The sequence below is a fragment of the Poecilia reticulata genome, linkage group LG17, assembly GCF_000633615.1.
Source record: "Poecilia reticulata strain Guanapo linkage group LG17, Guppy_female_1.0+MT, whole genome shotgun sequence".
Taxonomy (NCBI): Eukaryota; Metazoa; Chordata; class Actinopteri; order Cyprinodontiformes; family Poeciliidae; genus Poecilia; species Poecilia reticulata.
In genome coordinates this window covers 17,318,400-17,343,580 of record NC_024347.1, presented here as the reverse complement: position 1 = coordinate 17,343,580, position 25,181 = coordinate 17,318,400, and the positions used below count along the sequence as shown (strand labels likewise).

The 25,181-nt window shown below is 36.2% G+C and overlaps 2 protein-coding genes across 3 annotated transcripts in view; one reads left to right on the top strand and one right to left on the bottom strand.

Moving 5' to 3' along the window:
* Positions 1–10,683: 10,683 nt before the first annotated feature.
* Positions 10,684–13,740, top strand: LOC103479534 (uncharacterized). The gene is made up of 4 exons (XM_008434018.1): positions 10,684–10,824; positions 11,082–11,390; positions 13,005–13,286; positions 13,364–13,740. Exons 1-4 carry the CDS (start codon positions 10,773–10,775, stop codon positions 13,489–13,491), a joined length of 771 nt encoding a protein of 256 aa, XP_008432240.1. The 5' UTR covers positions 10,684–10,772; the 3' UTR covers positions 13,492–13,740.
* A 4,905-nt stretch (positions 13,741–18,645) lies between these two features.
* The window catches only part of LOC108167118 (uncharacterized), an 18,012-nt gene continuing 11,476 nt past the window's right edge, over positions 18,646–25,181 (bottom strand). The window contains exons 1-4 of one of the 2 annotated variants that reach the window (XM_017310200.1): positions 22,618–22,830; positions 20,145–20,447; positions 19,190–19,323; positions 18,646–18,790 (exon numbers count right to left, since the gene is read on the bottom strand). In XM_017310200.1, the coding sequence (XP_017165689.1) occupies positions 18,692–18,790; positions 19,190–19,323; positions 20,145–20,447; positions 22,618–22,672 (591 nt within the window). In that variant the 5' untranslated portion in view covers positions 22,673–22,830 and the 3' untranslated portion in view covers positions 18,646–18,691. Of the gene's footprint in view, positions 18,791–19,189; positions 19,324–20,144; positions 20,448–22,617; positions 22,831–25,181 lie in introns of those variants that run through there. The other variant, XM_017310199.1, reaches the window with a different exon arrangement.

The window sequence follows — 25,181 nt, the reverse complement described above, 5'->3', positions numbered from 1 at the left end:
ATAGGAACCCGCCCCTCCGAGCACGACACACCGAGATCCTCGGTGAGGGCGGGATCCTCGGCTTCCTCGGCTCAGATTCCAGCTCTATCAATCACGTTGAAGCGAGGACTGGTCAAGCAGCAGGTTTCATTAGGCGAAGGCGGGTCCAGCAGCTTTACTGGGACGGAAAGGAGAAAGAGAAGCAGTGTCTGAAATAATGAAACATATTAGCGTAGAGAAAAAAAAGAAAGTTTGTAAATAATCTTTATTAAAATGTAAAGTTAAAATTTGTATTTTTAGGAAACAGCTTTTACATTACATATTTGGATGTAACATAGGCATCTATAAATGGACTGGAAAACACAAAAACACTAACCAGGGCTCAGGCAGTGGAACAGATTGAACATTAAAGTGACCGAAGCATCCAAAAATAATCATGTATAAGAAACAAAAAAGAAATTCTAGTGATTCATAACTGAATCTCTTTTCTGCACTGAAAAGAGATTCTCATACGAGCAGAAATAGAGACGCTCAAATCTCTAAAATCAAAGAAAAGCTGTGAAATAAAACTGTTTACAAGTTTATAAATGACATGTACTGCATATATTGATCAAGCTTGATTGTTTAATACAAACGGTTGGAAAAAAGATCTTGCTATAGGTGAACTTATTTGCCAAAGTACTTTTTCATCAATATTAAATAATTATTAACTTAAAACAAGCTCCAATATTTTGCTTAAAGGATCCCGCCCTCACCGAGGATCTCGGTTTGTTGCTTGGCTTCATAGGGCGGGATCACTGAAGCGGGGGCGGGTCCAGCTGCCTTACTAAGCATATATCTGGATCCAATGAGCAGGGATAGATCTGTCAATTCCCAAGCTGCAGAAGAGCACCGCTTTCAGGAGGAGCAGCTTTACTGCGGGACGAGCCCTCCTGGACGCTATCGTCGAACTCAAATCGTTCTGAGGACGGGGGTAGCGTAGTGTGAAGCAACTTTACCGCTGAGAGGAAGAACCGGTGCCGTACAGCCAGACTCATCTAAACACTCAGAGGTCCCGGTGAGTTTTTCTTCATAATAGTAACAACGAGTTTTTGAGTGACCAGACGTTCCCGATTTTCCGACGACAGTCTCCGGTTTTAGGTGACCTGTCCCCGGAAAAGTCGCCGATTTTAACGTTTTATGAATGAGAAAAAAAAGTTTCCCATAAATTGTTTTTATGGTAGCCGGAGACCCCATGTGGCAGGAAGAAGAAAACCGGAGTGAGGCGGTGTGTTGCGCTCTAACAGCTCTAACAGCAGTAGCCGGTTGCGTTTGCAGCACGTTCAAGAAGAGCTGAACGTTCAAGAAGAGCTGAACGTTCGAGAAGAGCTGAACGTTCAAGAAGAGCTGAACGTTCGAGAAGAGCTGAACGTGTTGCCATCGCTCGGCGACAAAGAAGTAAATTTATCAAAATAAAATGAAGAAACTGGGACAGTTACAGTTTACATATAAACATTAAAAATCAAGTTTAAAAGCAGGGACGTGTCTCTCCACACTGTTGTTTCCTAATAATAATAATAATAATAATAATAATATTAATTCATTGTAAAAGTAATAGCCGCAATGAAGAACTAAAATTGGAAATGGAGAGGAGGAGGGCGTAAATACTTTGTAAATGAGCACTAACTCGAGTTAGTGAGAACTGTTCTTTGTTTTTTACATGACTTTTCTTGCACATGATGCGCTGCATGCACATCAACAGCTATTATTTTTATTAAATTAAGAATGATCAAATTAATTAAACACAATAGATAAATACAATTGATAGAATTATTTTTATATTTAATGGTGCAGATGGATGGATGGATTTTTATTAAGACAAAATATAAATATTTCACTTTTTTCTGTCTGCAGTGTGTGGTTAAATCATCAGAGATTCCTGACCTTGTCTCAAGATGCTGCCAGTTTCTCTTCTGGTTGTGTTCCTGTGGTTCTTTCTAGATCATATTACAGGTAATGACAATCTTATTTATTTTGTTTGTTTTTAATAAAATAATGTCTCATTGTTTTTGTTCCGTTTCTTAAATCAGCTGTACAGTATTTAACATACTAAATACAGCTGATACATTTGGACTAATCAGAACAAACTGGGTCATTAATTGATAGGTTAAAGAAAGTTGGTGTTTCTCTCTTATTATCCATATCTTTTTGTTGCTTGAGGTTTTATATTTCTGCACTTATTGAACCGTTTTGCTGTACAGTTCTGGGGTTTACAGTCATAATAAAAACACTCAAATATTTTTCAAAAGGAAAACATCAGAAATGTGTTTGGGAATTGCATAGATTTTGCCACTGTTAGCTGAACTAAGAGTTAAATGTTGGCTCTATAAAGTCATCAATGCATCTGTAAACGTGTTGTAATTAATTCTAATAGAAACAAGACTTGATTGGACGATGCTATGAAATGGAAAAGTGATGGCACCCTTGTAAATATCTTTCATAAAGACTGCAAAGCAAGTTATTTCCTCTAAGCAGATCAGATTATGACAATTTTCAAATAATGTTTGATGACGTCTTTATCAAATCATTAAGTTTATTTGAAATCTTGTTTTTAAATTGTAATAGTGACAAAATTACCCCTACACATGGGAAGTAAAATTGTTTTCTACTATTTGTACGTTCTAGTCTTTTTCCAGTTTTCAGTGCTGGAAGAATTAATTGACTCTTAAAGCTGATGTATGGCAGGCCATGTTAACATAAAACCGGTTTCACTACACTTACATTATATCCAAAATTGGTTTATGACGCTACCGAATTAGTAAATTAAGATATGTCTGATTATGTTTTAATAAGACAAAAATACCTATTTGAGCCATCTCTCTAATTACATTCTCACTAGTTCACACATAAAAATTTACCTAACGGAGTTAAGTCATCAAAGTCAAACTATAATCTAACTTCATAAGAAAAATATCATCTTAATACATCAGAGGCTACATAATAATAATTTTATAATGTAATATTGTAAGTAATATGCATTTGACATAAATACTGACATAAACATACAGTGTTAAGTGGATTGATGTGTCGGTTTGGTGGTTTAGTTCTTTTGTGATTTCCTTTGCAATGTTGTAATTATCTGTCTGTAACAACAAGCCAACTTGGCCTGAAAGAAGTAATATATTACATTTTGAACAACAAACATCAGTCTGTTCCTGTTAATTGGTGCTGATGCATCAAAGATGAAGTTTATAAATTCAGTTTTACTTAAAAGCCTTTGGTTGCGTTTCACAGGTTCTGATGTGTTTGTGAAGACTGGAGAAGATTTGTTTCTAAATGTCACCGAAAAAGATGTCGGGAAGTCTGACCTCTTTTGCTGGCAAAAGAAGAATTCAAAAGAAAAATTAGTGACATTTAATGCCACTGGAAACCCCACAGTGGAGAAGAATTACATTGAAAGAATTGAGGTGTTGAAGAGAAATAAAAGCATTTGTGTGAAATTGAAGAATCTACAAAAATCTGACAGTGGAGAATATTCTGCAAGGGTGTCAGATATAAAATGGAAAATATTGAAGACGTACAAAGTTATAGTTCAAGGTAGGATTTTCAACAGTTTAAAAAATATTTAATATCAAAAAGAAATGCTATAAAGAAGTCTAAACTCAAAGATATGCAATCTGCAGAACCATCCTTTTGCTTTAATGTTTTTAAAGCTTCTCTCACCAACTGTCTCTCCTCAGATCCAGTGTCTCCGGTTGAGATGAGCGCTGTCCCCTCATCCTCCTCATCCTCATCCTCATCCTTTACCTGCATAGTGACCTGCAGGTCAGCAGACTCCAACATCAGCAGCACTTTGACATGTGAGAACAAAACCTGCCATCAGGATGGAGGAATGAGATCAGTGGTCACTGAATCTGGTGCTTCCCTAAGCATCAACCTGTCGAATGAATCAATCATCTGTAACCATTGCAACCAGGTTGACAAGAAACAAAAAGACATGACGATCCAGTCCTGTTTCAGACCTGAAGGTAAGACTGAGTAGTAAAGACCATTTTAGTTTAAAATGGAACAACATATTGTTGTTCCTTAGTAACTTCAGAAAGTAAACATCTTCCTGTTCTCCTTAGAGAACAGGAAGATGTTTACAAATTGAATTAGGCCTGGGATGTTAAACTCTAAAACATCACCAGTCGAGGCAGAGGTAGAACTCGCCTGCATCCTGAGGAGATGATTCAGCCGTTGGAATCAGGCGGATTGGACATCGAGACGTTACTAGGATCTTTAAATGATTTTGGTTCTCTTTCCTTATATTCTCTTTTATCTTTTTAGGATCCAAAGACCAAAATATAGTTATTGCTGCTACTATAGTTGTTGCTATAGTTATTATTGCTGCTGCTGCTCTTTTGTGCTGTCGAAAGAAGGTAAGCCCCTCTTTTTAATACATCATAAATATTACCTCTTTCTAATTACTTCTAATCTGTGTAGGTTTGATTTCTAGATTTATCTGTCTTTGCTATTCTTTGCTATTAAAATCTAGTCTAACGCTCCTAAAACTAGAGTTTTATTTTAAGGTTTTTATGTCCCATCCTTAATTAAGCATAGAGTTATAATGTTATCTACTGAATTAGTAAACAGCTTTTTCTTGTTTATTTCATAAGCATATTTATTTAACTAACATGGTTTTCATAGTTAGCCTCTTTCTCTGCACTATAACATTTCTCCTTTTTACCTATAGTTATGAATGCTGTCATTACTGCTGACCTGCATAATCTTTGACATTCCTGTTCCTTCCATTATACCCAGTGTTCAGCTCCTTCAGGCTACCAGCAACCTAACCAAGACCTGGAAAGATCTGTCAACTACTCAATGAGCTCTGGAGCAACTTTTTCTCCCTCAGCCTCTGCTGGACAACAGAGCTCCACCTAATTTCTAAGGATGAGCTGAATCCTTATGGTGGAAAACTCTGCAGTTTCATCTTATAGTTCACATGTTTAACATGAATGCAATAGACAAAATATGCAAAGAAATCAGATAAAAGGTCTTCAGCATTATAATTGTTCATATTTTGAAAGTCTGTGATCTGATTGGTTGCCAAATTTGTTGAACCACATCAGACCAGAGGTGTGCTGTAATTAGTTACATTTACTCATATTTGAGTAACTTTGGAAACAAATATGCATCTAATAATTTTACTTTATTGATATGGCTGAGCCCTGCGACAGACTGGTGACCTGTTTAAGGTGACCCCGCCTCTCGCCCCGAACGTTAGCTTGAGATAGACACCAGCAAACCTCCTGACCCCACTAAGGGACAAGGGGGTTAGAAAAAGGATGGATGGCTGATATGGCTGAAAAAGGTGTAGATAATTATTGATTTTTGTTGTTGTTGTTTAAAATATCTGACATACAACCAGACTATCCGTGACCTTTCCTATTTAATTCTCAATTTTCATTCCACGCTGTTTTTTAAAAACTTTTAGGCACTTATGAGACAACCTTACTGCTTCTGTGCCAGTTGATCAACAGGTTGTTGCTAGGTAACCAAAGAGAGAGTTAATTGCTATCAATCAATCAATAAAATTTTATTTGTATAGCACATTTCAGTAGCAAGGCATTTCAAAGTGCTTTACAACATTAAAAACAGAAATACAGAGTCATGTAACATTGAATAAACAGTAAAAAAAAAAAAAAAAAGACAAAAACATTAAAACCCGCGCCCCTTTTCAACCAGGGGGTACGAGACCCGCATCCCTTCACAGTTTCAAGAAGGGGGGACGGCACCCGCACCTCTCCGGGGTGGGGACCAAAGAGATAATGAGTTGCTAGATAACCAAAGAGAGAGTTTAGTTGATGTCACTAATCTTGCTCAGCTGGCTGTGAGAGGTTGAGCAGCTAAAGTCTTTCCTCTGCCTACATTCCCCAGATTGCTGTGCGGTTCTAGATCAAAGTTCAGTGATTTGATTTCCCTTTGGGATTAGTAAAATATTTTTCAATTTTAAAGTATTGAATATCGGATGCATTATGTATTGGTATTGATCAAGTATGTATCATGACATATATATTGTTATTGATTCCTTGCCCAGCCCTACTATACTTTATACGTCCATGTGAGTGATATTATTTATCAAAGTAACTCTTTGTTGTATGCAATCTCTGGCTGTTCTACCCACCTTGAGGTACACTGGTTGATGAAGAAACACTTTTTAATCAATGATGCACTGGACAGTTTGTCTTTAAATGTTTGCACACAATATTTATTATTCCTGTGCAATTTTCTATCTACTGCACCGCTTGTGCCTTTTGAGGGTAAAGTGAATGTACAGTAAATTATATATTGTCACTAAGTTTTGCACAGCTTTAACTTCTGTATTACCTCTGGTACTCTAATAATGATTTCTAAAGTCTATTCTGAGAAAAATTGCAATTTGGAAACGGTTTTCATACAATGTGACTACTTACATATCAGTACTTCAGTAGTTTTTTTTTTTTTTTTACCACATTCCTTCTTACTTGAAATAGTGTTTTTTTTTTTTTTTACTTCCACTTAAGTATATATTTATAATGAAACTGTGCCTGAAATGCTGCTTCTTGTTGTGGGAATATAGTTTGGTTTTTTCAACCAAAACATCATTATTGACTAAAACCTAACTTAAGTACACCTGTAAGGCATTAATGGATTGTTTTTTTATGTAAACATTTGTGAATAAACTAATCTGTTTAAAGGTCCTGAGCTTGGATTTTTATTGTTTAACCTGATAAAAAAAAGCTGAGATCTGTTAATAAATAATGAGTAGCTTTGAGTATTTTACCCAATTACATTCAAATATAAATACAACATAAATAACTGCATGCTACTCCTGTTTGACCTCAAATTACAACTAAAAGATGTATTTACAAAGCAAATGCAAATTTGAAGCAGTCATCGTCCACCTAATGGCCTCTGGGCGGCGCTATACGCTAACATTCTCATAAATAGTCTTGCTGAAGGTGGGATATCATCAGCTGATGAAGAGCGATACTTGCATGTTAGATGGAAAACATAGGAATAAATGTTTTTTCACAGTATTTCCTTCCTGCATTTGGAATAATGTACAGATCATTATTCCAATGATGATCTGTAGGACAAACAGATCATCATTTGTCCAGTAGGTTGACTTCACAACAAACACACTCAGGTTAACTTTATTCTAACAAAAGAGGAAATCAAGTTGGTGGTTAACATCAGTCCTATACATTAAATAAAATACAATAAACAACCCTAAACAAACTACAGAGCATTTAGCAGCTGTAAAATTAAACATAGTTCAATGCATATCAATGACAACAGTTAAAAACGTAAACAAAATATGACTAAATGACGCATGAAACACTGTATATAGTTAAATTTGTCTCAAGATGTATGTTAAAATATAATATTTGTAAAGAAAACAGCTGATTGTAACATGTACCACAGTTAAAGACGACAACAGAAATAGGGGGCTGAGCTGTCCGTTACTGGTTACTATGGTAACCACCAACCAGTTGGCCCCCTCACCTTCTTCAAATCAGACAAAATTGGTATCAAATGTTTGTGCTACGTTTTTGCTGGTTTGTGCAGCAAAAATTTTCGGTTGTGCCGCTATCATTTTAAAGATATAAAGAAATGTTTCTAGAGGTTATCCAAGGTCAACCATCTTCAAATCAGACAAAATAGCACAAACGTTTGACGCCAATTTTGTCTGATTTGAAGAAGGTGGGGGTCCAACTTCACTCAGGTGTCAAGAGGAGCTTAACAGAACATAAAACACAAATAAACACAATAAATTTAAAGAACAAATAAATCTTAAACTTCACATTTATAATACTGTTTCACCTGAAATATTTAATATAAATTTGTAGTAGTGTGCCATGGGGACGTCAGCTGTTTTTCTAGAAAAAAATATTTGTAATGTTCTTTGAGTAAAAACTATACATCGAATACAAAGACGCTCTCTTCTTCAGAAACCAGGTGTTAGAATTGCAACTCGATCAGATTATCATGATCCTGCAGATTCTTTAGATTATAACATTAATGTTTTTCCATATGTAAAAACAATATTTCAATGCATTTCATTCATTAATTGAAATCATATCTGAAGCTTCATCAGACCTTCATATTTTTAAATATCAGATTGGCAAACCACCATAATGTCATTGTTACATATTCTATTAAGTATCCTATTCATATTTTTGAAGGTAGTGCATTTTTGTTGTTTTTTATATGAAAGTATTTAATAAATTTATGATAAATTGAATAAGGATTATATTGTTGGATTAACAATACAATTAAGATGCAAAAGAAGAGTCATGATGTCCACTAGCAGGCCAAAGTGGTATTCTATATTTTATAAGTTGTGTTAGCTGAAACAAGTAAGCTAATATGTTACAGCTAAAATCTTTCCTCTCTGCCTACATTACCCAGAATACTGTGCGGTTCTGATAAAACATATAATCTGTGTTTTATCAGTTCTGTGGTGTACCTGTGGTTTAAATGTTATGAAGATTGAAAATACAAACCCACAGTTAACACCAGTCAAAGAAACACTTGTGTGTTCTGTGGCCAGTATAGTGCTATTTAAAAAAAAATTTAAGTATTCTTAGATGAATTATCACTTGCCTTTTAACAGTAGTCATTTCCTGGTGGTTCCTCCTCCGGGGCAGAAACCTCAGAAGTCAGTTGGTGCCAGCAAAAAAGAACTGCTAACTGCTACTTCCTCAGGCCCAGAAGTTGTGAAGTAACAATGCATGCTGTTACCTACAGTTGATAAAAAAAAAAAAAATTTTATCATCATATTTTTAAAAATATAAATGAAGAAAATTAATAATTCGACCAGGGTTCAGGAGATTAACTCATCCAGAGATTAGAAATCAGGATTGTGATCCTTTATTTTAAGAGATAAACAACAAAGCTTAAATTAAATATACAAGCACACAATGAAAGCACTTCAGTGCTATAAACAAAGAGTTTCATGTCAGTCGACATCAATAACAATTGATTCAGTTTTGTTTTAAATATCTGAAATACTCCCAAACTGGTGACATTACCTTTCCTCTTTGTTCTGCTGTTTCCCAATGGATAACACAGGACATGATTTATTTTTTAGCAGTTATGAGACGTGGTAGCAAAACCTGAAACTGCTGCTGCGAAAGTTGCTCAATAGGTTGTTGCTAGGTAACCAAAGAGTGAGTGAGTAAGTTGATGCCACCAACCTTGCTTAGCTGGCTGTGAGAGGTTTGACAGCTAAAGAAATTTCCTCTGCCTAAACTCCCCAGAATGCCAAGCGGTTCAGGGGAGTTCAGCGCTATCTATTGATATTAATCATGTGCCTATCAGATCGTTATTGATTTCTTGCCCAGGCCTACTATAAACTGTATTTGTGTAACTTATAACATCAAATGAAAATAAGAAAATGTTCTACTGTAGCATCCAGTCATTCAATCAAGGTAAGAGCTAGGCAAGAACAAATAATTACAATAGTTTTCACCATCAGCTTTCACTGATCAGTGTTCACTGATGGTGAAAACCATCAGTGAACACTGATCACTGTGTTCACCATCAATGTTCACTGATGGTTTTCACCATGTAAATAGAATGTAAATAGAACCTCAATTATTTGTCCTAGTCTAGCGAAGTGTTCACTGATGGTTTTCACCATCTGATCAGTGTTCACTGATGGTGAAAACCATCAGTGAACACTGATCAGTGAAAGCTGATGGTGAACATTCTATTTACATGGTGAAAACTATCATTGAACACTGATGGTGAACACAGTGATCACTGTTCACTGATGGTTTTCACCATGTAAATAGAGTGTTCACTGATGGTTTTCACTGATCAGTGTTCCCTGATGGTGAAAACCATCAGGGAACACTGATCACATCAGTGAACACTTCGCTAGACAAGAACAAATAATTACAATAGTTTTCACCATCAGTGAAAACCACCATAGAACATTACATTAGTACTTTCCATTAGCAGTCACAGATTATTCTATTTACATTTCAAGCTACTCAAATAAACCTCAATTCCAGTTACCAAACTTGATCACTTATCAACTGAAGCTAAAACTTAGTTGCTTTTTATCTTTTTTTATGTTTTGCTGTTAATCTTTTCTGTTTATTGCTCTTAACCTTATCGGGTAGAACTGTGTTCTGTTACCATAGCTACCTTAACAAGAAAATTACCAAAATAAAAGCATATAACCTTAAAGATAGTTACATTAAGCTGGTAGCTTAACTCAGTTAGCCTTTACATTAGCTGTTCTAAATGTAAATATATTAAAGCTATTTTATAGTTAATTTACTTTAGTAAATATGTACATCACCAGTCATTCAGTCACTGAAATTATCCACCAAACTAGTTAAAGTTAAGATGTAATTCCAAAAAGATTGTAGCTTATGCAAAATGTGAAAGTTATTTATAAACCATCAATGGATGACATAAAACAATCCAGAAACATGAATTATGGCATGTTCATAATCCTAATTTTAACTCACAGTGGTCTCTGCATGTTGTTTTGGTGGCTTTCTGCTTTCATTTTAAATATGAACAACATTTTTTTTCTCTTTGCAGCCAAAAAATCCTCTAACAAGGACACCAAATTTACACATGGACAAAGGAAAGCAGAATAATTTAAGACTAGATTTTGAACAATCGGTTTGTGCGACAGTCAGGACACAACTGTGGTTTTGGACAGGAAGAGCTTACAGGTGTCACTTCTCTTGTTTGTACTTTGCTGTTATTTCCTGATCAACATTTTGTTGCCTGACAGCGAAAGACTTGCACTGACGGAGTTGATGATGTCTTTGTTTTTGATTTTGGCTCTTCTGATCATCAATAATGAACCAGGTAGGAAATAATAAAGCACAATAGATACAACTTAGAATTTAAAAAAGTAACCAGCTTTATTCATCTTGCAGGTTTTAAGTTGTTCAATCTAGAAATTTATTTTTCCAGATGAAAACAATTTATATAAATCTTATCATGACATATTAATGAAACAAAATGTTAACCTGGCATTTTATTCACAGGATTCCTTCAAACATTTCTGATATTTAAATGAAACAAACAGTCCTAACCTTATGTTATGTTTCTGTATTTTACAGGAATCGATGCTTTCACTTCAGTTTTCGTGCGGAAGGGTGGCGATGGTTTTCTTAACGTCTCTGAAGCGGCTGTTCCCAAAGACTATCACCTCCTTTTATGGAAATTTGTCACAGATGATGTGCTGGTGTCTTTCTTTCCAAGTGGAAAATCAAGCGTCCGCGGGGCTTATGTTGGGAGAATCGACCTTTTGGAACAAAAATACTCCATAAAATTAAAAAACCTCCAAAAATCTGACAGTGGACTTTATACGGCGATAGTAACAGCGTCTTCAGAGGAAGTACTAGCTGAATACAACGTCACAGTTCAAGGTAGGACTTTTTAAATATAAAATATATACTTCGAAAGAAAAAAATATATATCCATGCCTCTAAAATGAAAACAAACACTTGTTGGTGAGTTGTAACTATGATGATGTTTTACATGTTGTAGTTTTCACATCATTTACTGTCTCTAGTGGCAGTTCTCGCTCCGCTTTCAGGAATCAGGGGGCGTCAATTTTCCGATGAATGTAGATGCATAAAGCAATAGAAAACTTTCTCAGATGAATCTGAAGTAATATTTTCCTTTACTTCTGCGTAGAGTTGATGTAAAGCTACGGTGTGAAAAGTAAGTATTTGAACAACGTGTGACTTTGCAAATTCTCCCACTTAGAAAACATGCAGAGGTCTGAAGTTTCCATTTTAGGTGAATGTCCACTGAGAGAGAGAAAAAAAAAATCCGGAAATCACAGTGTATGACCTTTTAATAATGTGTGTTACTGCTGTAAATAAGTATTTGAACATCTGTGAAAATCAATGTTAATTGGTACAGCAGCCTTTGTTTGCAGTGACGGAGGTCAGTCGTTTCCTGTAGTGTTTCACCAGGTTTGCTCACACCGCAGCAGGGATTTTGGCCCATTCCTCCACACAGATCTTCTCTACATCAGTCAGGTTTCTGGGCTGTCACTGAGAAACAGAGTTTGAGCTCCTCCAAAGATTTTCCATCAGGTTTAGGTTTGGAGACTGGCTAGGCCCCTCCAGAACATTGATGTGTTTCTTACAGAGCCACTCCTTGTTTGTGGGCTTTGGGTCATTGTCATGTTGGAAGACCCAACCATCGCTTCACATGGTGTTTTTGGGATGGTACACATCATTCTTCGTCCTGCAAACACAGCGAGTGGAATTCATTTGTCATCTGACCACATAACTTCCTCCCACGACTCCTCTGGATCAAGGTTTGTCATGGGCAAACCTTCGACGGGCCTGGACGTGTGCATGGATGCTTTTAAGCCATGATATCTCAGTGGATTACCCACAGTTCTCAGTGGATTACCCACAGTAACCTTGGAAACAGTGGTGTCAGCTCGGGTCATTGACCAGCTCCTCCCTTGTAGTTCTGGGCTGATTCCTCACCGTTCTTGGGATCATTGATGCGCCATGAGGTTACGTCTTACATGGAGCTCCAGTCCGAGGGAGATGGACACTCATGTTTAACTTCTTCCATTTCCTAATAATTGCTCCATGAGTTGATCTTCTTTCTTCAAGCTGCTTGGCCCCTGTATCCCTTCTCAGCCTTGTTGAGGTCTACCATTCTGTCTCTGGTGTCTTTGGTCTGAGCCACGTTAGTAGTTGGAGTCTTGAGTTGCTTATGGTGAAGATAATTAACTTTTGGTAGAAGGTGTAAACTATAGAGGACTTTTTTCATCAAACTTTTACATTTCATTCAAATCTTTTATGTTAATATGAGGCATGCTCATGTTAGACTTTAAATGAATCAAATACACATTTTCAGTTGAATATTTGAAGGAATTGGTGAATTTGTTTTGCTAACGTGCAAAGAAAAAACTTTATTGTCTTTATTTTCTGTGTTTCTCAGTTGTTCTAGAGATCACTGCTTTGCTCAAATTTTTCCTATGGGTTCTCACCATTTCTCTGCCTCTGTAGATCCGGTGGGTCGGGTCGATCTGACCGTTTTCGTGTCCAGCGACTCATCCTCCTGTAACCTCACGGCGACCTGCACAGCCGACGGCGCCGACATCAGCAGCACGTTCGGCTGTGCCGCCAAAACCTGCCCTCAAGAGGGGGGAGAGGGATCAAAGGTCACCAAGTCTGGTGCTTCCCTCCATCTCTCTTTGTCCGGTTCATCCATCGTCTGTAACCATAGCAACCAGGTCAGCTGGACGGAGAAAACAACAGAGATTGATCACCTTTGTCTGAAGAATGCCGGTAAGTTTGAGATTCACAACAAGATTATTAGATAAAGTTTTCCTACCCCTTATACTTTAAATGCCTGTATGTTGCAGATGAAGATGACCTCCATGGATTTTCCATTTGTCACGTGAAGAAAATCGTTTTCTCAGTGAGTCTCATCATCATGGTGTTGGTCGTCATCACAGTTCACCTCATGGAGAAATTCAACAAATACAAATAACCGCTTTCCTACTTAGTAAAAACAAAGATTTTTAAGTTTTCTGATTTTTTAAAAATTTAATTACTTGTGAATTAAACATTTTAATATATTATTCCTTCTCGACAACAATTATGACACAACTGCTTGGTATTCCTTTCTTTTTCCGCTTGCCTGATATCACTGTTATGATTTATTTGGTACATGTTGATAAATTTATTTAAGTTTTTTATTTATATGGTGAAATTTCACAATAAATGTCATCTCAATGAACTTTGCAAAAAAAGTCCTTTTAATTCAATCACATACATTCCAGATGATCCAAGTTATTAGTTCACCCATATGTACAAAAGGTGAAAAAATATAACTTTTCTCTCAGAATTCTTCGGAAGATGATTAGTACCACCAATAAAAAAAAAAGAAAATTTTGACATTTTTTAAAACTAAGAATCAGAATTGTTTAAATTGTTTACTCATCGTCAGACAAAATTAATTGTAAAAACTCAAATATACAAAAAGAATTTGTAATGCTTTTTTTTATATAGTAACAACATATTTCCCAAACACCTAAGAATGTTTTGTCATTTTTTTGGATTTTGACATAAATGTTTGACGCAGAATTAGAATTCTGACTTTAAAATCAGAATCCTGAAAAAAGGGTGAAAATTCTGAGAAAAGTCAAAATTCTGAAAATAACTAGATTCTGAGAAAATGTTTTTAAATTCAAAATGATAAAAAAAGATCAGAATTCTGAAATTAAAGTCCGAGTTCTGAACAGAAGTGAACATTCTCTGAAATAGGTGAAAATTATGAGAAAAGAAGAGAATTGTGGGATTAAAGAAATCTTCAAAGTAATTTAAAGTGAGCTTAAAGTAAAGAATTTTTAATATTAAAGTCAGTTTTATTTATTTTGAATGCATGTTTTTTTGCACTATTCTTCTTCCATACATCTGATTACCATCACTATTCATATTCAGATTTGCAAATTAAAGCAGAAACTTTGAGTGATTACAGTGAAGTGTTATACACTTCATCCTGTACCCAAGATCCCGGCGGCCATGTTGTCTGATTCCTTAAACCTTGGATAAACTATGAGGCGTGTTGCTTTTATTTAAATCCTGAAACAAAGAAACAAATCTTTACCGACAGTTTCTAAGGCTTCATCGAAGTTCGATTGTTCTTTGAGAAAAAGTTTGGGAAGGTTGACTATTTTTTATAAAATTTTGTTATTTTGCTAATGGACACAAAGAGAAAAACGTTTTTGCTTTAGAAACCTCATGGTCTCCTCACTGCTCTTTGCAGAGGATGTGGTTTTGTACCCATCATCCCTTTATGTTCTCTGCAGCAGTTCTCACCTTTAGAGACCTTTGGTTTATGGTCAGGAAACCACTGGCATGAGCTAATATGTGGAAACTAGAGTTTGAGGGTTTATTTAGTTCTCATTCTGCATGTAGAGGAAAATCTGTTTCTAAAACAGCAAAACAAAAAGCATGTCGCTGCAGAATTCCCCTGACATCTGTGAGTTCATTTTAAATTAGCCAGAGAAAATGACTTCACCTTCAGGAAGTTCAGGATTGTTTGCAGATTAATTAAAAAGTGTCTGCTGTGATGGTGCAGGGGCAAAGCACAGCCATGAGGCCTTGGGCCTCATGGCTGTGGTTTCAGGTTCAATTCCCGGCCTGGAGACATTTGCTGCATGTCTTCCTCCACTCTCACTGCCCTCTTTCTTGTTGAACTACTTTCAAATAAAGGCCACTAGAACCAACAAAACCTTAAAAAAAAAGTCTGCTAAAAACAGATGATAAATTTGACAGAAAAAAAGAAATGACTACTGCTTACAAAATTCTATTGTGAACATTTTTAATCTCTAAATTAACATGGTAAACTGCATATTAGTTTTAATCTGTCATCAATATTTCATGTTGAAAAATGCATCTTTACTGTATAGATGTCTTATGAAGGGAAAATAAATGTTTGATGTAAACTCAATATATTTTTTTACTCAAGGAACAAAAGTTATAAATATTTCTGATGTTTCTTGCCAACTCAATCTTTGCAAAATTTATCATAAATATTTTATAGACATTATTCCAAATGCAGGAAGCAAAAACTGTGGGGAAACATTTCTTACAATGTTTCCATCTAGGACAGCGTTTCTCCACCCCGGTCCTCAGGCCCCCCTGCTCTGCATGTTTTAGATGTGCATCTATTCCAGAACAGCTGATTCAAATGATCATCACGAACTGCAGAAGCCTGTTAATCAACCAGAGATACAATTCAGGTGTGTAGCAGAAATGAAATACCTAAAACATGCAGGACAGGGGGGTGGCGAGGACCAGGGTTAAGAAACACTGGCCTAGGATGAAATAAGAATCGATTCATCAGCTGATAATATTCCACCTTCAGGCTGAAAATGTAGCAGCGCTTTCAGTAGCTTTGATAAATGGTGCCCCCCAGAGGCCAATGTAAGTACAACAACTTTTAGTGAGATGCATTAGTGACAGTATAGTTTTAATTCCCAAAGCAAATTTTCTGCCATCTGGACATCAAATAAGTTGCGCTGCATTCATATCGGTCTAAAACTGGGAAAAATATTTAAAATTATTTATAAAACTTAGATTCCAGCTTTGTTAAACACTAACACTTACACAATAAAAGTCCAAGCTGAGGTTCTTCAAACAAGTTTATTCACAGATATTAACATTAAATAACTCCTGCTTGAAAAACAAAATATATCCCCACACCCAAAAGAGTTCCTATATCAGAATATCTCATAAATAACATCTGAAGAAAGAGCACAGCTCTTTCTTCAGATTCAATATAGTTACAAGAGGTAGAAGTAAAAAAAATACTTCAAGCAAAGAATAGTCAAAACTGTAACTCGTCACAAAGTCCAATTTAATTTGTGTAAATGAGGAAAGAGTTATTTACCCAATGAGTAAATCTGTAAATGAGTCACATTTACACACATGTACATTTTAAAAACCTGCGCTTTTTAAAATGTACATGTTTTGGCATTTTAAAAAGCAAAGTGAAAATTAATAACATTTTCAAACTGCACAGTGCGGTAGGTAATGTTTTTCTGTACATTCACATTACCTCCAAAAGGCACAACAGGCTCATCATCAGATAAACAATGATTTTTTAACAGTAAAGCGATTGTGTTAAAACACTTGAATATATAGTGCTTTTCTCTCTGGAGTGTTTTGGACTAAAAAGGGCTTGCTAAACTTTTATGATAAAATGTCAAGCATCTCTGGCTCCTCCCTGTGGTCCTACGAAGAGGGATGCAAAAATTGACTCGCATAATAATGAAGATTCTCATTTACTATGATTCTGTATCGATTGAAAATATCCCAAAATTGATTTTGGAAATGCACACTTTCCATCTGGAAAGTGCATTTCCAATGAAAATGCAAGTGTGAATGCTGAATGCTTTTTGTGAAAATGGCAAAAGTGTTTGAAGTCAACTGCTGAAGACTTTCAGAAAGGTAAGAAATAGTTCATGCAGTGTGAAAATCCACGTAAAATCCAAAATTAGGTAAAAAAAAAAACTAACTATAGCATCTAGGATACCACCAGCATGCTGGGTTACAGTAACATATTCATGAAATGTAAAAAAAAAACACTCATGTAAAACCTAAAATTTGAAAAGGACAGAAACGTTCTCCTATTCCTTCTGATAAAAACGGTGGATGAATGAAACCCACATCTTTTATGGTTCCTGAGATATCAACATTTCTTTGGAGGCATCATTTAGCACAGTGACTACAAAAAACATGCCACATGTAGTATGAAAAAGACAATATCAAAAGCTCAAATTATTCCCAGGTGTTAAACAGCATAAAAGCTGTTAAACTGCCCAACTTCAAAATGTTTCCTCCATGACAGCTCCAGAACTGGATGATTGATTGCCATTAACAGGCACAACCCAAAACATCCACTGTGAAACACAACAGACATATAATATTGTAATTCTCAATTCTGCCACAGGATGGAGCGGTTTCCCCCCATTTGGTGAAAAATTAATAAAAATCTGAATATTACAAAAAGTATGAAGATTATGAATACCAAGAGATATAGCCGATATTAGGAAAGCAAGATGAATAGTATAAAAGTTGAACGGTGACAAAAGCATAAAGTATGCAGGAGAAGAAGCGTGGCAAAGTTTACAGAGCAACCAGAAAAGTGGAACTCAATAGTGCAAATGCCTACAGCATTCACACTAATAAAAACAGAGCTCAACATTAGCTTAACAAAAATAAAGATTTAGCACTTTGGGAACACTGGAAAAGCACGGAGCCAAAGCAGTTGAGCTATGGTAGAATATATCCTCACCTACAGAGGTTTGTGCCGTGTTTTGTGTTATTGGTCAGAATGTCGCCATTACATGTGCAATGTTGATATTTCGTTTCAGCTAGTCCGCTGAACCCTCGGCTAGCCTGACCCTCTCCTCCTGTGCAACTGCGCTCAAGTAAAATCTCACTTCCAGCACTCTCATTTCTCCCCTTTAAAAGCGCCCGGTTGGTTTTCCTCTGGGCCAATCAGCAAATAGAACGAGGTTGTGAACAATGACGTTGATGTTCTGCGCTGTTTGATAATTGTAGTCTATAGTTTTAGCAATGGAAACGGAAGACGTGAACAAAATCTTTCAGTCTGTGTTGGCCACGCTTCCAAATATTAAAATGAACAGCCGTCTTTGTGTCTTGGCTTTTCTCTCTTGGCAATGGAGTGCAGGTTATTTCTAGTAAGCTTCGTAGCGTCTAACTGGTGCATTATATACGTCACAGGGACACATTAAAATTTTAAACCTCAGCACAGGAAGGAATTGTTTCTCATTAACCAAGTGTCCAGACCCTCTGAATGACGCAAATGGGGTGCGTTCACACTGCGACCTGAAGTGACCCAATTCTACTTTTTGACAAATCGGGATTTTTTTGTGGTGGTCGTTCACACTGCCACAAATATGCGACCTGTATGAATTCTGCAGTGTGAACGACCTGAAAGTGTCCCGCATGAACAGTAGAGGGCGCAATAGCGTCAGCGTTCTCAGTGTTTGCGGAAGTAAACATGGATGCTAACGGTGGAGCTTAGCTTACATATTTGAAGTTGTTGTCCGACCGGAGCAGCATATTAACAACTTAATCCTCATTATAGTCCGTCATGGTTGTATTGTATCAGGATGCAGAATAGTGAGATTTGTTGAGTATCAGTGACGTTCAGTTCAAATGCATTGGGGAGGAGGAAGGAGGATACGGACGGTTGGAGAATTTGTTCCAGAGTTTGCTGAGAAGAGTACAGCTCCTTTCTGGTCTTGACGTTTCTGGGGACAGAAATGTAAAAAATTAATAACAGTCAGTTAATGATAGTATTGCTAACTAGATCTTCACAACACATTTAAACCACTTTAGTTAAAGTTATAAAATACATTGACCAATCTTTATATTTTTAAAATGTGAATCAAGGACTGATTTCCTCTAATGAAACTGTTTACTAGTCTGAAGTTATGTGCTTAATTAAGATTCAAACATAAAAATCTTAAAATAAACCTTGTTTTACAGTGCTGTACTAGTTTCTATAAACACATGAAAAACTGAAAATCTGACATCAGATCCGTTCTAAGACGCTGTCAGAAAAAACTGACACATTTAACATCAAACCAACAGGCTGGAGGCAGTTAGAAGGAGGTAATATTTATGGTGTATTAAATAGATGGACTTACCTTCTTTAGATAGCGCCATAATACAACAGCAGCAGCAGCAGCAGCAGCGATAATGGCAAGAACAAGAACAGCAAGAACAGCAGGAGAAACAGCAGGAGAAACAGGAGAAGCATCTGTGGTATCCGTATTTTGGTCTGAAAAGATAAAACAAAAGAAAATATCAAACATGACTCGTCATCCTGATCCCTCCCATGTCCAACAAACGTGATGCCAAAGGCTGAAWAATCTCCTCAGGATGCAGTCAAGTTCTACAGAGTCCTACTAATAACATACTTATTGGATTCAGTTGTACTAAAGTAGAAACACATCTAGCCATTAGGAGACGTCTAGAGTTTAGTGTTCCAGTTCTAATTTCATCTCTAAACCTCTAGTAGAAATCAGGAAGCTGCTTCACTTTATGATGTTATTAAGCAACAATATGTTTTCCAACTGGTTTAAACCAAAATACTCTTAACTCCTCGTTTGCTGCGTTTCCATTACTAATACGTGCAAATATTTGTTGGTATTCTGCTAATGTCAAAAAACATTAAATAAGAAATTAAATTAAAATTACATGAATAAGTTTGTTTATGCAACAAGTCATTAAAAATCATGACAAATTTGGATGTAAACAGATGCATGAGATTATATTCATAATTCAGCCATCAGAGTGAATGTCGACGTCTTATTCAGGCCTTCAGGTACATATGAGGTGTTTTGGGGAAATTGTAGTAAAAATTTACAAAAAAGCTACAGATTCAATACGTTCAAATGGCAAACAGCTTTTTAGGAACTGTGCGGTGCTGAGAGAGCAGCTGCACATTGTAGGAAAAAAACAAATACAAACTAACAGAAGCTTTAAAGACATTAAAGTAACATTAACTTTAACGCCACTGATCGGCAGATTACAGGTAAAGAGCTTTCATTTCTAAGCAGTTATTTATCATGTACATAACTCAAATATTGAGAAATCTACCTTGGAATGTGATGTTGAAGCGCGCCACTACTTCATATCGATCTCCCGCCACCTTTGCAAAATAAACTCCACTGTCTGATTTCTGTGGACTCAGAAATGTCAGGCATGTTGGTCTAGGAAGCTTCACTTTTCCAGTGAAACGCTGCGTCACATTTGTTGTTCCATTCGGGAGATATGATCCTACGGTCAATGTTTTACCATTAAGCCATGAAACCATGGAATTTTTAGGAAGCTTATTTTCAGGGAAACAAATAGTTGATTCTTTTCCAGTTGGCAGAAACATTTGAATCATCTCAGTGGAACCTGTTGAAACAACAAATTAATTTCAGGTAAAACAAAAAGCACAACAACACCAAATTACCAAGTCAAATGGAAAATGTTTGGTTCGTTACAGATTTGTTCTGTTTTTGCTTTTTCAGTCAAACTTTAATGATTCAGTTCATAACATTACTTTTATTGTCAGACAAAAATAAGCCTGACTGTGAAATTATGATTTGATTTAATAAAGTTCTGAAAACAGACCTGATTCAGAGTAAAATAGTAGTTCCTCCTCAACCTAATAACTACTTTGCCATCCATGGTGGCATAAATGGCCCTAAGCATTTGCAATAATTGGCGATGTCTGTTTTCTGTCACTGTGGAGGGATTCTGGTTCACTCTTGGCTTAATTCAGCCACATTTAAGGTTTTTTCAGGCATTAACAGCCTGTTTAATATCATCCTGCAGTAACTCAATCAAGATAAGATGTGTACAGTAAATCAATCCATTATTGTCCCACAAAGGAAAAATTCAGCATCAGGTATAAAGGTTCACACAATTTTTTTACAGTGTTAAAAACAATATATAAAAATAAGATTAACAACAATATTAATAATAATAGTAAAATACTGACCGAAATCAAATTTAAGGACCCGGCCACTCAAGCAACCTCATTTAATTAAAAAAATATATATTTTTAACTATTCAGATGTGGACTGACTAGTGTGTCCTACTGCATAACTTAAATGAGTTTGATTTAAAATCAAACTGATGGCCAGTATAAATAGATTATTTATAGATTAACATATTTGCATGTGCTTGCTTGTTCAGTCTCGTTGAATTACTTGCATCCCTCTTAGGCCTATATGCATGTGTGTCCACACACACAGACCATCTCTCATGGTAATTTTCCATTGTTAATATTTAAGACTTTGGATGGTGTAGCTTGTCAACTAATAAGCAATTTCCCTTTGGGGACCAATAAAGTATATTTTATTCTAGTTTATAAGGAAACTCTGGTGGAGTTTGGGACTGGAAGCTGGCTTGGCCCTGAACAGGTCAGCCGATACGGGTCTGTGATAACCTGTGATAATTTATTTTTTTTATTTTTAACATTCATGGAAAAACCTTACATAACATTGTAATATAGCAGAAAGTACAGCGGCCACCGTAACAAAGGCTTACAGAATCAATTATGACGCATGAACTGATCAGTACAGTATTGCGAGGGAACGCAAAAGAAAAAAAATTCCCATGTCTCCTGGAGGGCTGAGTAGACTAGTGATCCACAGTGAGAACAATTATTGACTAATGGAGAAAAGAAATGCAACACTCGCTTCCCCCTCATTTAACAACAAAAAATATGAAAAACAAAAATTAAATTGAATAGAAATATCCTGATCAATATAGTATTGTGAGAGAATGCAAAATCTTTTGCGAGGGAATGCAAGAGAAAACATTTTCCCCATGTCCCCTGGAGGGCACCATACTCGTGTCTCAAAGCTGATTGATATATAAATAGCTGCATTTCCATTCGCCATAAAATTGTGCAAATTGAAAGTGAGAAAACAAATTTTCTTAATGGAAACTTGCCAATTTCAAAAAAAAATTTCAATAATTGTTTAGGGCTTAAGGTGGTTTTTCATTTAAATAGATGCAATTTGAAAAACTGCAACAAAAATGCTTTGCTCACGTCACTCAAGTCACATGATCAATAGCCAAATGTGACTACACATTTGGAAAAGACGAAGAAAAGTATAGTTATAAAAATTTGTTTTGATAAAGATGAATAAACAAACAAAAAAATTACCGGGATATCTGTCCATTTTATCACAGTGGGACTGAGTTAGTGAAGCAGTTCTGACGTCATTAGGATTAGTCATAACGTTTAACAGGCACATTTAAGTGTGAATGCACTACAAACAGTTGTGACAATCCAACTAATTTTGTTCAAAGTTATGAAACAGTAAACATATTTAATTTTATTTTTCAAAAATAGATGTAAATAAAAACAAAAAAGTCTCAGGTAACAACAAAATGTTCAGGGAGACACTAAATGGAAACAAAAGCTAATTTATTTCAGTCTGTTCTGAGTTATTCACTGTATAAACCACACAAAAGTATTCAATTGCTGTGTATAGACAGCTGATTTCAGAAACTGAACCGTTATGGTGAGCTTACAAGAGTTACATTAAAATAATTTTTAATCTGTTACCTTGAATTTTCTCAAACAAGAGCAGAAGAAACGGCAGTAGACTGATGCATTTCATCTTGACCCAAGCAAATCTGACTGTCCTGAAAGATTAAAAGACATGTCTGATGACGTAGAAATGATTTTTCACCTAAACATCCAAGAGATAAAATGATCCAATAGTAGATGCAACATTTGCGTACCAAATATACCTAGGGTTAATTCAGATTTATCTACTAATTTAAATTAGATCAGGAGTATTGTGAAGTCCACAGTCACCGCTAGGAAGCAGCCACAACTCCCCGGCTGCTCATGCAGCCTAGGAGTTAAGCTAATGGCTGATAACTGTTAGCCAACTTCATAACAGTCTGTGGTCTAGAGGCACAAACGAACTGTGTCCACATGTTCGTGGGCACAAACTTGCCCACGAACCGAGGAAGAAACATTTTAAGGACGAACTTTTTTTTTTTCAGGTAAGTACGTGTTTGTATGTGCTCCCGCGACAGGGAATCTCGGCATAACTTATGAAGGTATACGTAATAATTACAGCGGAGCAGAAACAACATTTCTAACGTGTTTACCGCAAGGCCTCTGAAATTTACCAATTAAACCATATACCAAAGTTTCTCATCTTACCGGATTGTAAGATGACTGCGACCGGCACCTTCCCCCTCAAGTCCGTCAAATGAGCATGTTTCCAAGTTGTGCTTGTGATCAGCTGATCTTCAGCCAATAGGAAAGCCGTCAGGGGCTCTTTTAACGAGGCTAGAAAGAAGCGCTGTAGTTCAGAGGAAAGTTGGGACGGAGGAATTTAAAGTCATACTATACTAAAACTTAAGAATGAGGAGGGACAGGATAACATTAGCCCCATTGTCGTATCAAGAGAAATTCAAAAAGAAAATTGGAGATGTTGAAATGCTGAAGATTTTGAGAGATGTAAATATATTGATAATTTGTAAAAACTAAGAACAAGAAATAAGGCTTTAAATGTGGATAATACCTGTAAAAAACTGCAGGAGAAAAAAAAACCCCTTAGAGGTGTGATTTATGGGACCCCTTTAGATGAAGACCTTGATAAATGTATGAAACAGACATATTTAGTCTAAAGTACGACAGGTTCACTGACATTTCCCGATTTAAATCAGCTGTTGGCCCCATGGTTGGCCCTGTGCCTTGAGGGCTAGGCTGCAGATGCTTTTCTGTCGTATGTGCTCCTCCCCTTTACACATGTTGCTGGTCCGCTGATTTGGAGCATATTTTATTTAAATCTGCCTGACTTGATGGTTCGCCTTTGGCATAGACTCTGCTGTTAGAGGTGTTTTGCAAGACCTCAGCTCCCCTCCTTTTGCACAATTGTGTTTGTCTTTGCACTTCAACACTTCCATATGCACTCATACAACAACACCTCCAAGCACTAACATAATACCACTGATACTGACATGCACAATTCATTACTGTTTTTAATAAATATTCCTTTTTATGCACTTTAACCACTGCATGGTTTTCCGTTTTGTTATGACTTTGAGCCAGTCGTAACACAAGCAAATCATCATAAAAAAAACAAACAAAAAAACTAGACTATATTGTAAAAACAGCCAAAAACAGCCAGATACTGTGCATCTTGTCACTCAAGATATAATAACCAAAGATTATATTACGACAAAAGAAGAAACAAAGGGGTTACAGAATGACATGAAAGGCATACGACAACAGCTGATTAATATTATAAGCATAAAGTTTAATAAACTGAACAGCTGGAATTATTGTACGGGGTCTTCAGCGTTAAATGGGTAAATGTCAAAAACCAAACAGTACAAACTACAACAGAGCAGAGAAGCAAAATCTGGAAGGATTTGTTTCAATCATTTTCACAGATTTGAACAGAAGTGAAGTTTCTTTTATACAACGTCGAAGGTTTGGGGGTAATTTTCAAAAATAACATTTGTGTAGGTAATATTTGGCCATAATAATCAGGTTATTAATTATATATTCCAATTTTGTGTCCAAAGTATAAATGCCAAACTTAACATTGGTGTAAGTTAAAGTTAGAATATTTAAATTGTTGGTTGGTAACCAATTACGAAGATCCTCCCAAAATATAGATGCATGAGTACAAGAAAAGAATAAATGTTGCATAGTTTCTACATCAGATTTACAAATGGTACAATCATTTGCCTCAATATTAAATTTTAGTCTTAAGTATTCTTTACACAAATAGATTATTTAATATTTTAAAATGAACTTCTTTTGCTTTTGGGGGTAAAAGGAATTTTAAATAGCTGCATCTAATTTACTTTACATACACAAAAAGAAAATTCTTTTTGTAAAATTCTCCTTGGGCTGCCACCTTATCGTGGTGGAGGGGTTTGAGTGTCCCAATGATCCTAGGAGCTATGCTGTCTGGGGCTTTATGCCCCTGGTAGGGTCACCCAAGGCAGACAGGTCCTAGGTGAGGAACCAGACAAAGTGCAGCCCGAAGACCCCTATGATGAATAAGAACTTTGGACTGCGTTTTCCCTCGCCCGGACGCGGGTCACCGGGGCCCCACTCTGGAGCCAGGCCTGGAGGTGGGGCACGATGGCGAGCGC

Coding starts and splice junctions, on each gene's coding strand:
- LOC103479534 (XM_008434018.1), top strand. CDS start 10,773: ATGATGTCTTTGTTTTTGATTTTGGCTCTTCTGATCATCAATAATGAA. Junction 10,825..11,081: donor GATCATCAATAATGAACCAG/GTAGGAAATAAT, acceptor TGTATTTTACAG/GAATCGATGCTTTCACTTCA. Junction 11,391..13,004: donor ATACAACGTCACAGTTCAAG/GTAGGACTTTTT, acceptor CTGCCTCTGTAG/ATCCGGTGGGTCGGGTCGAT.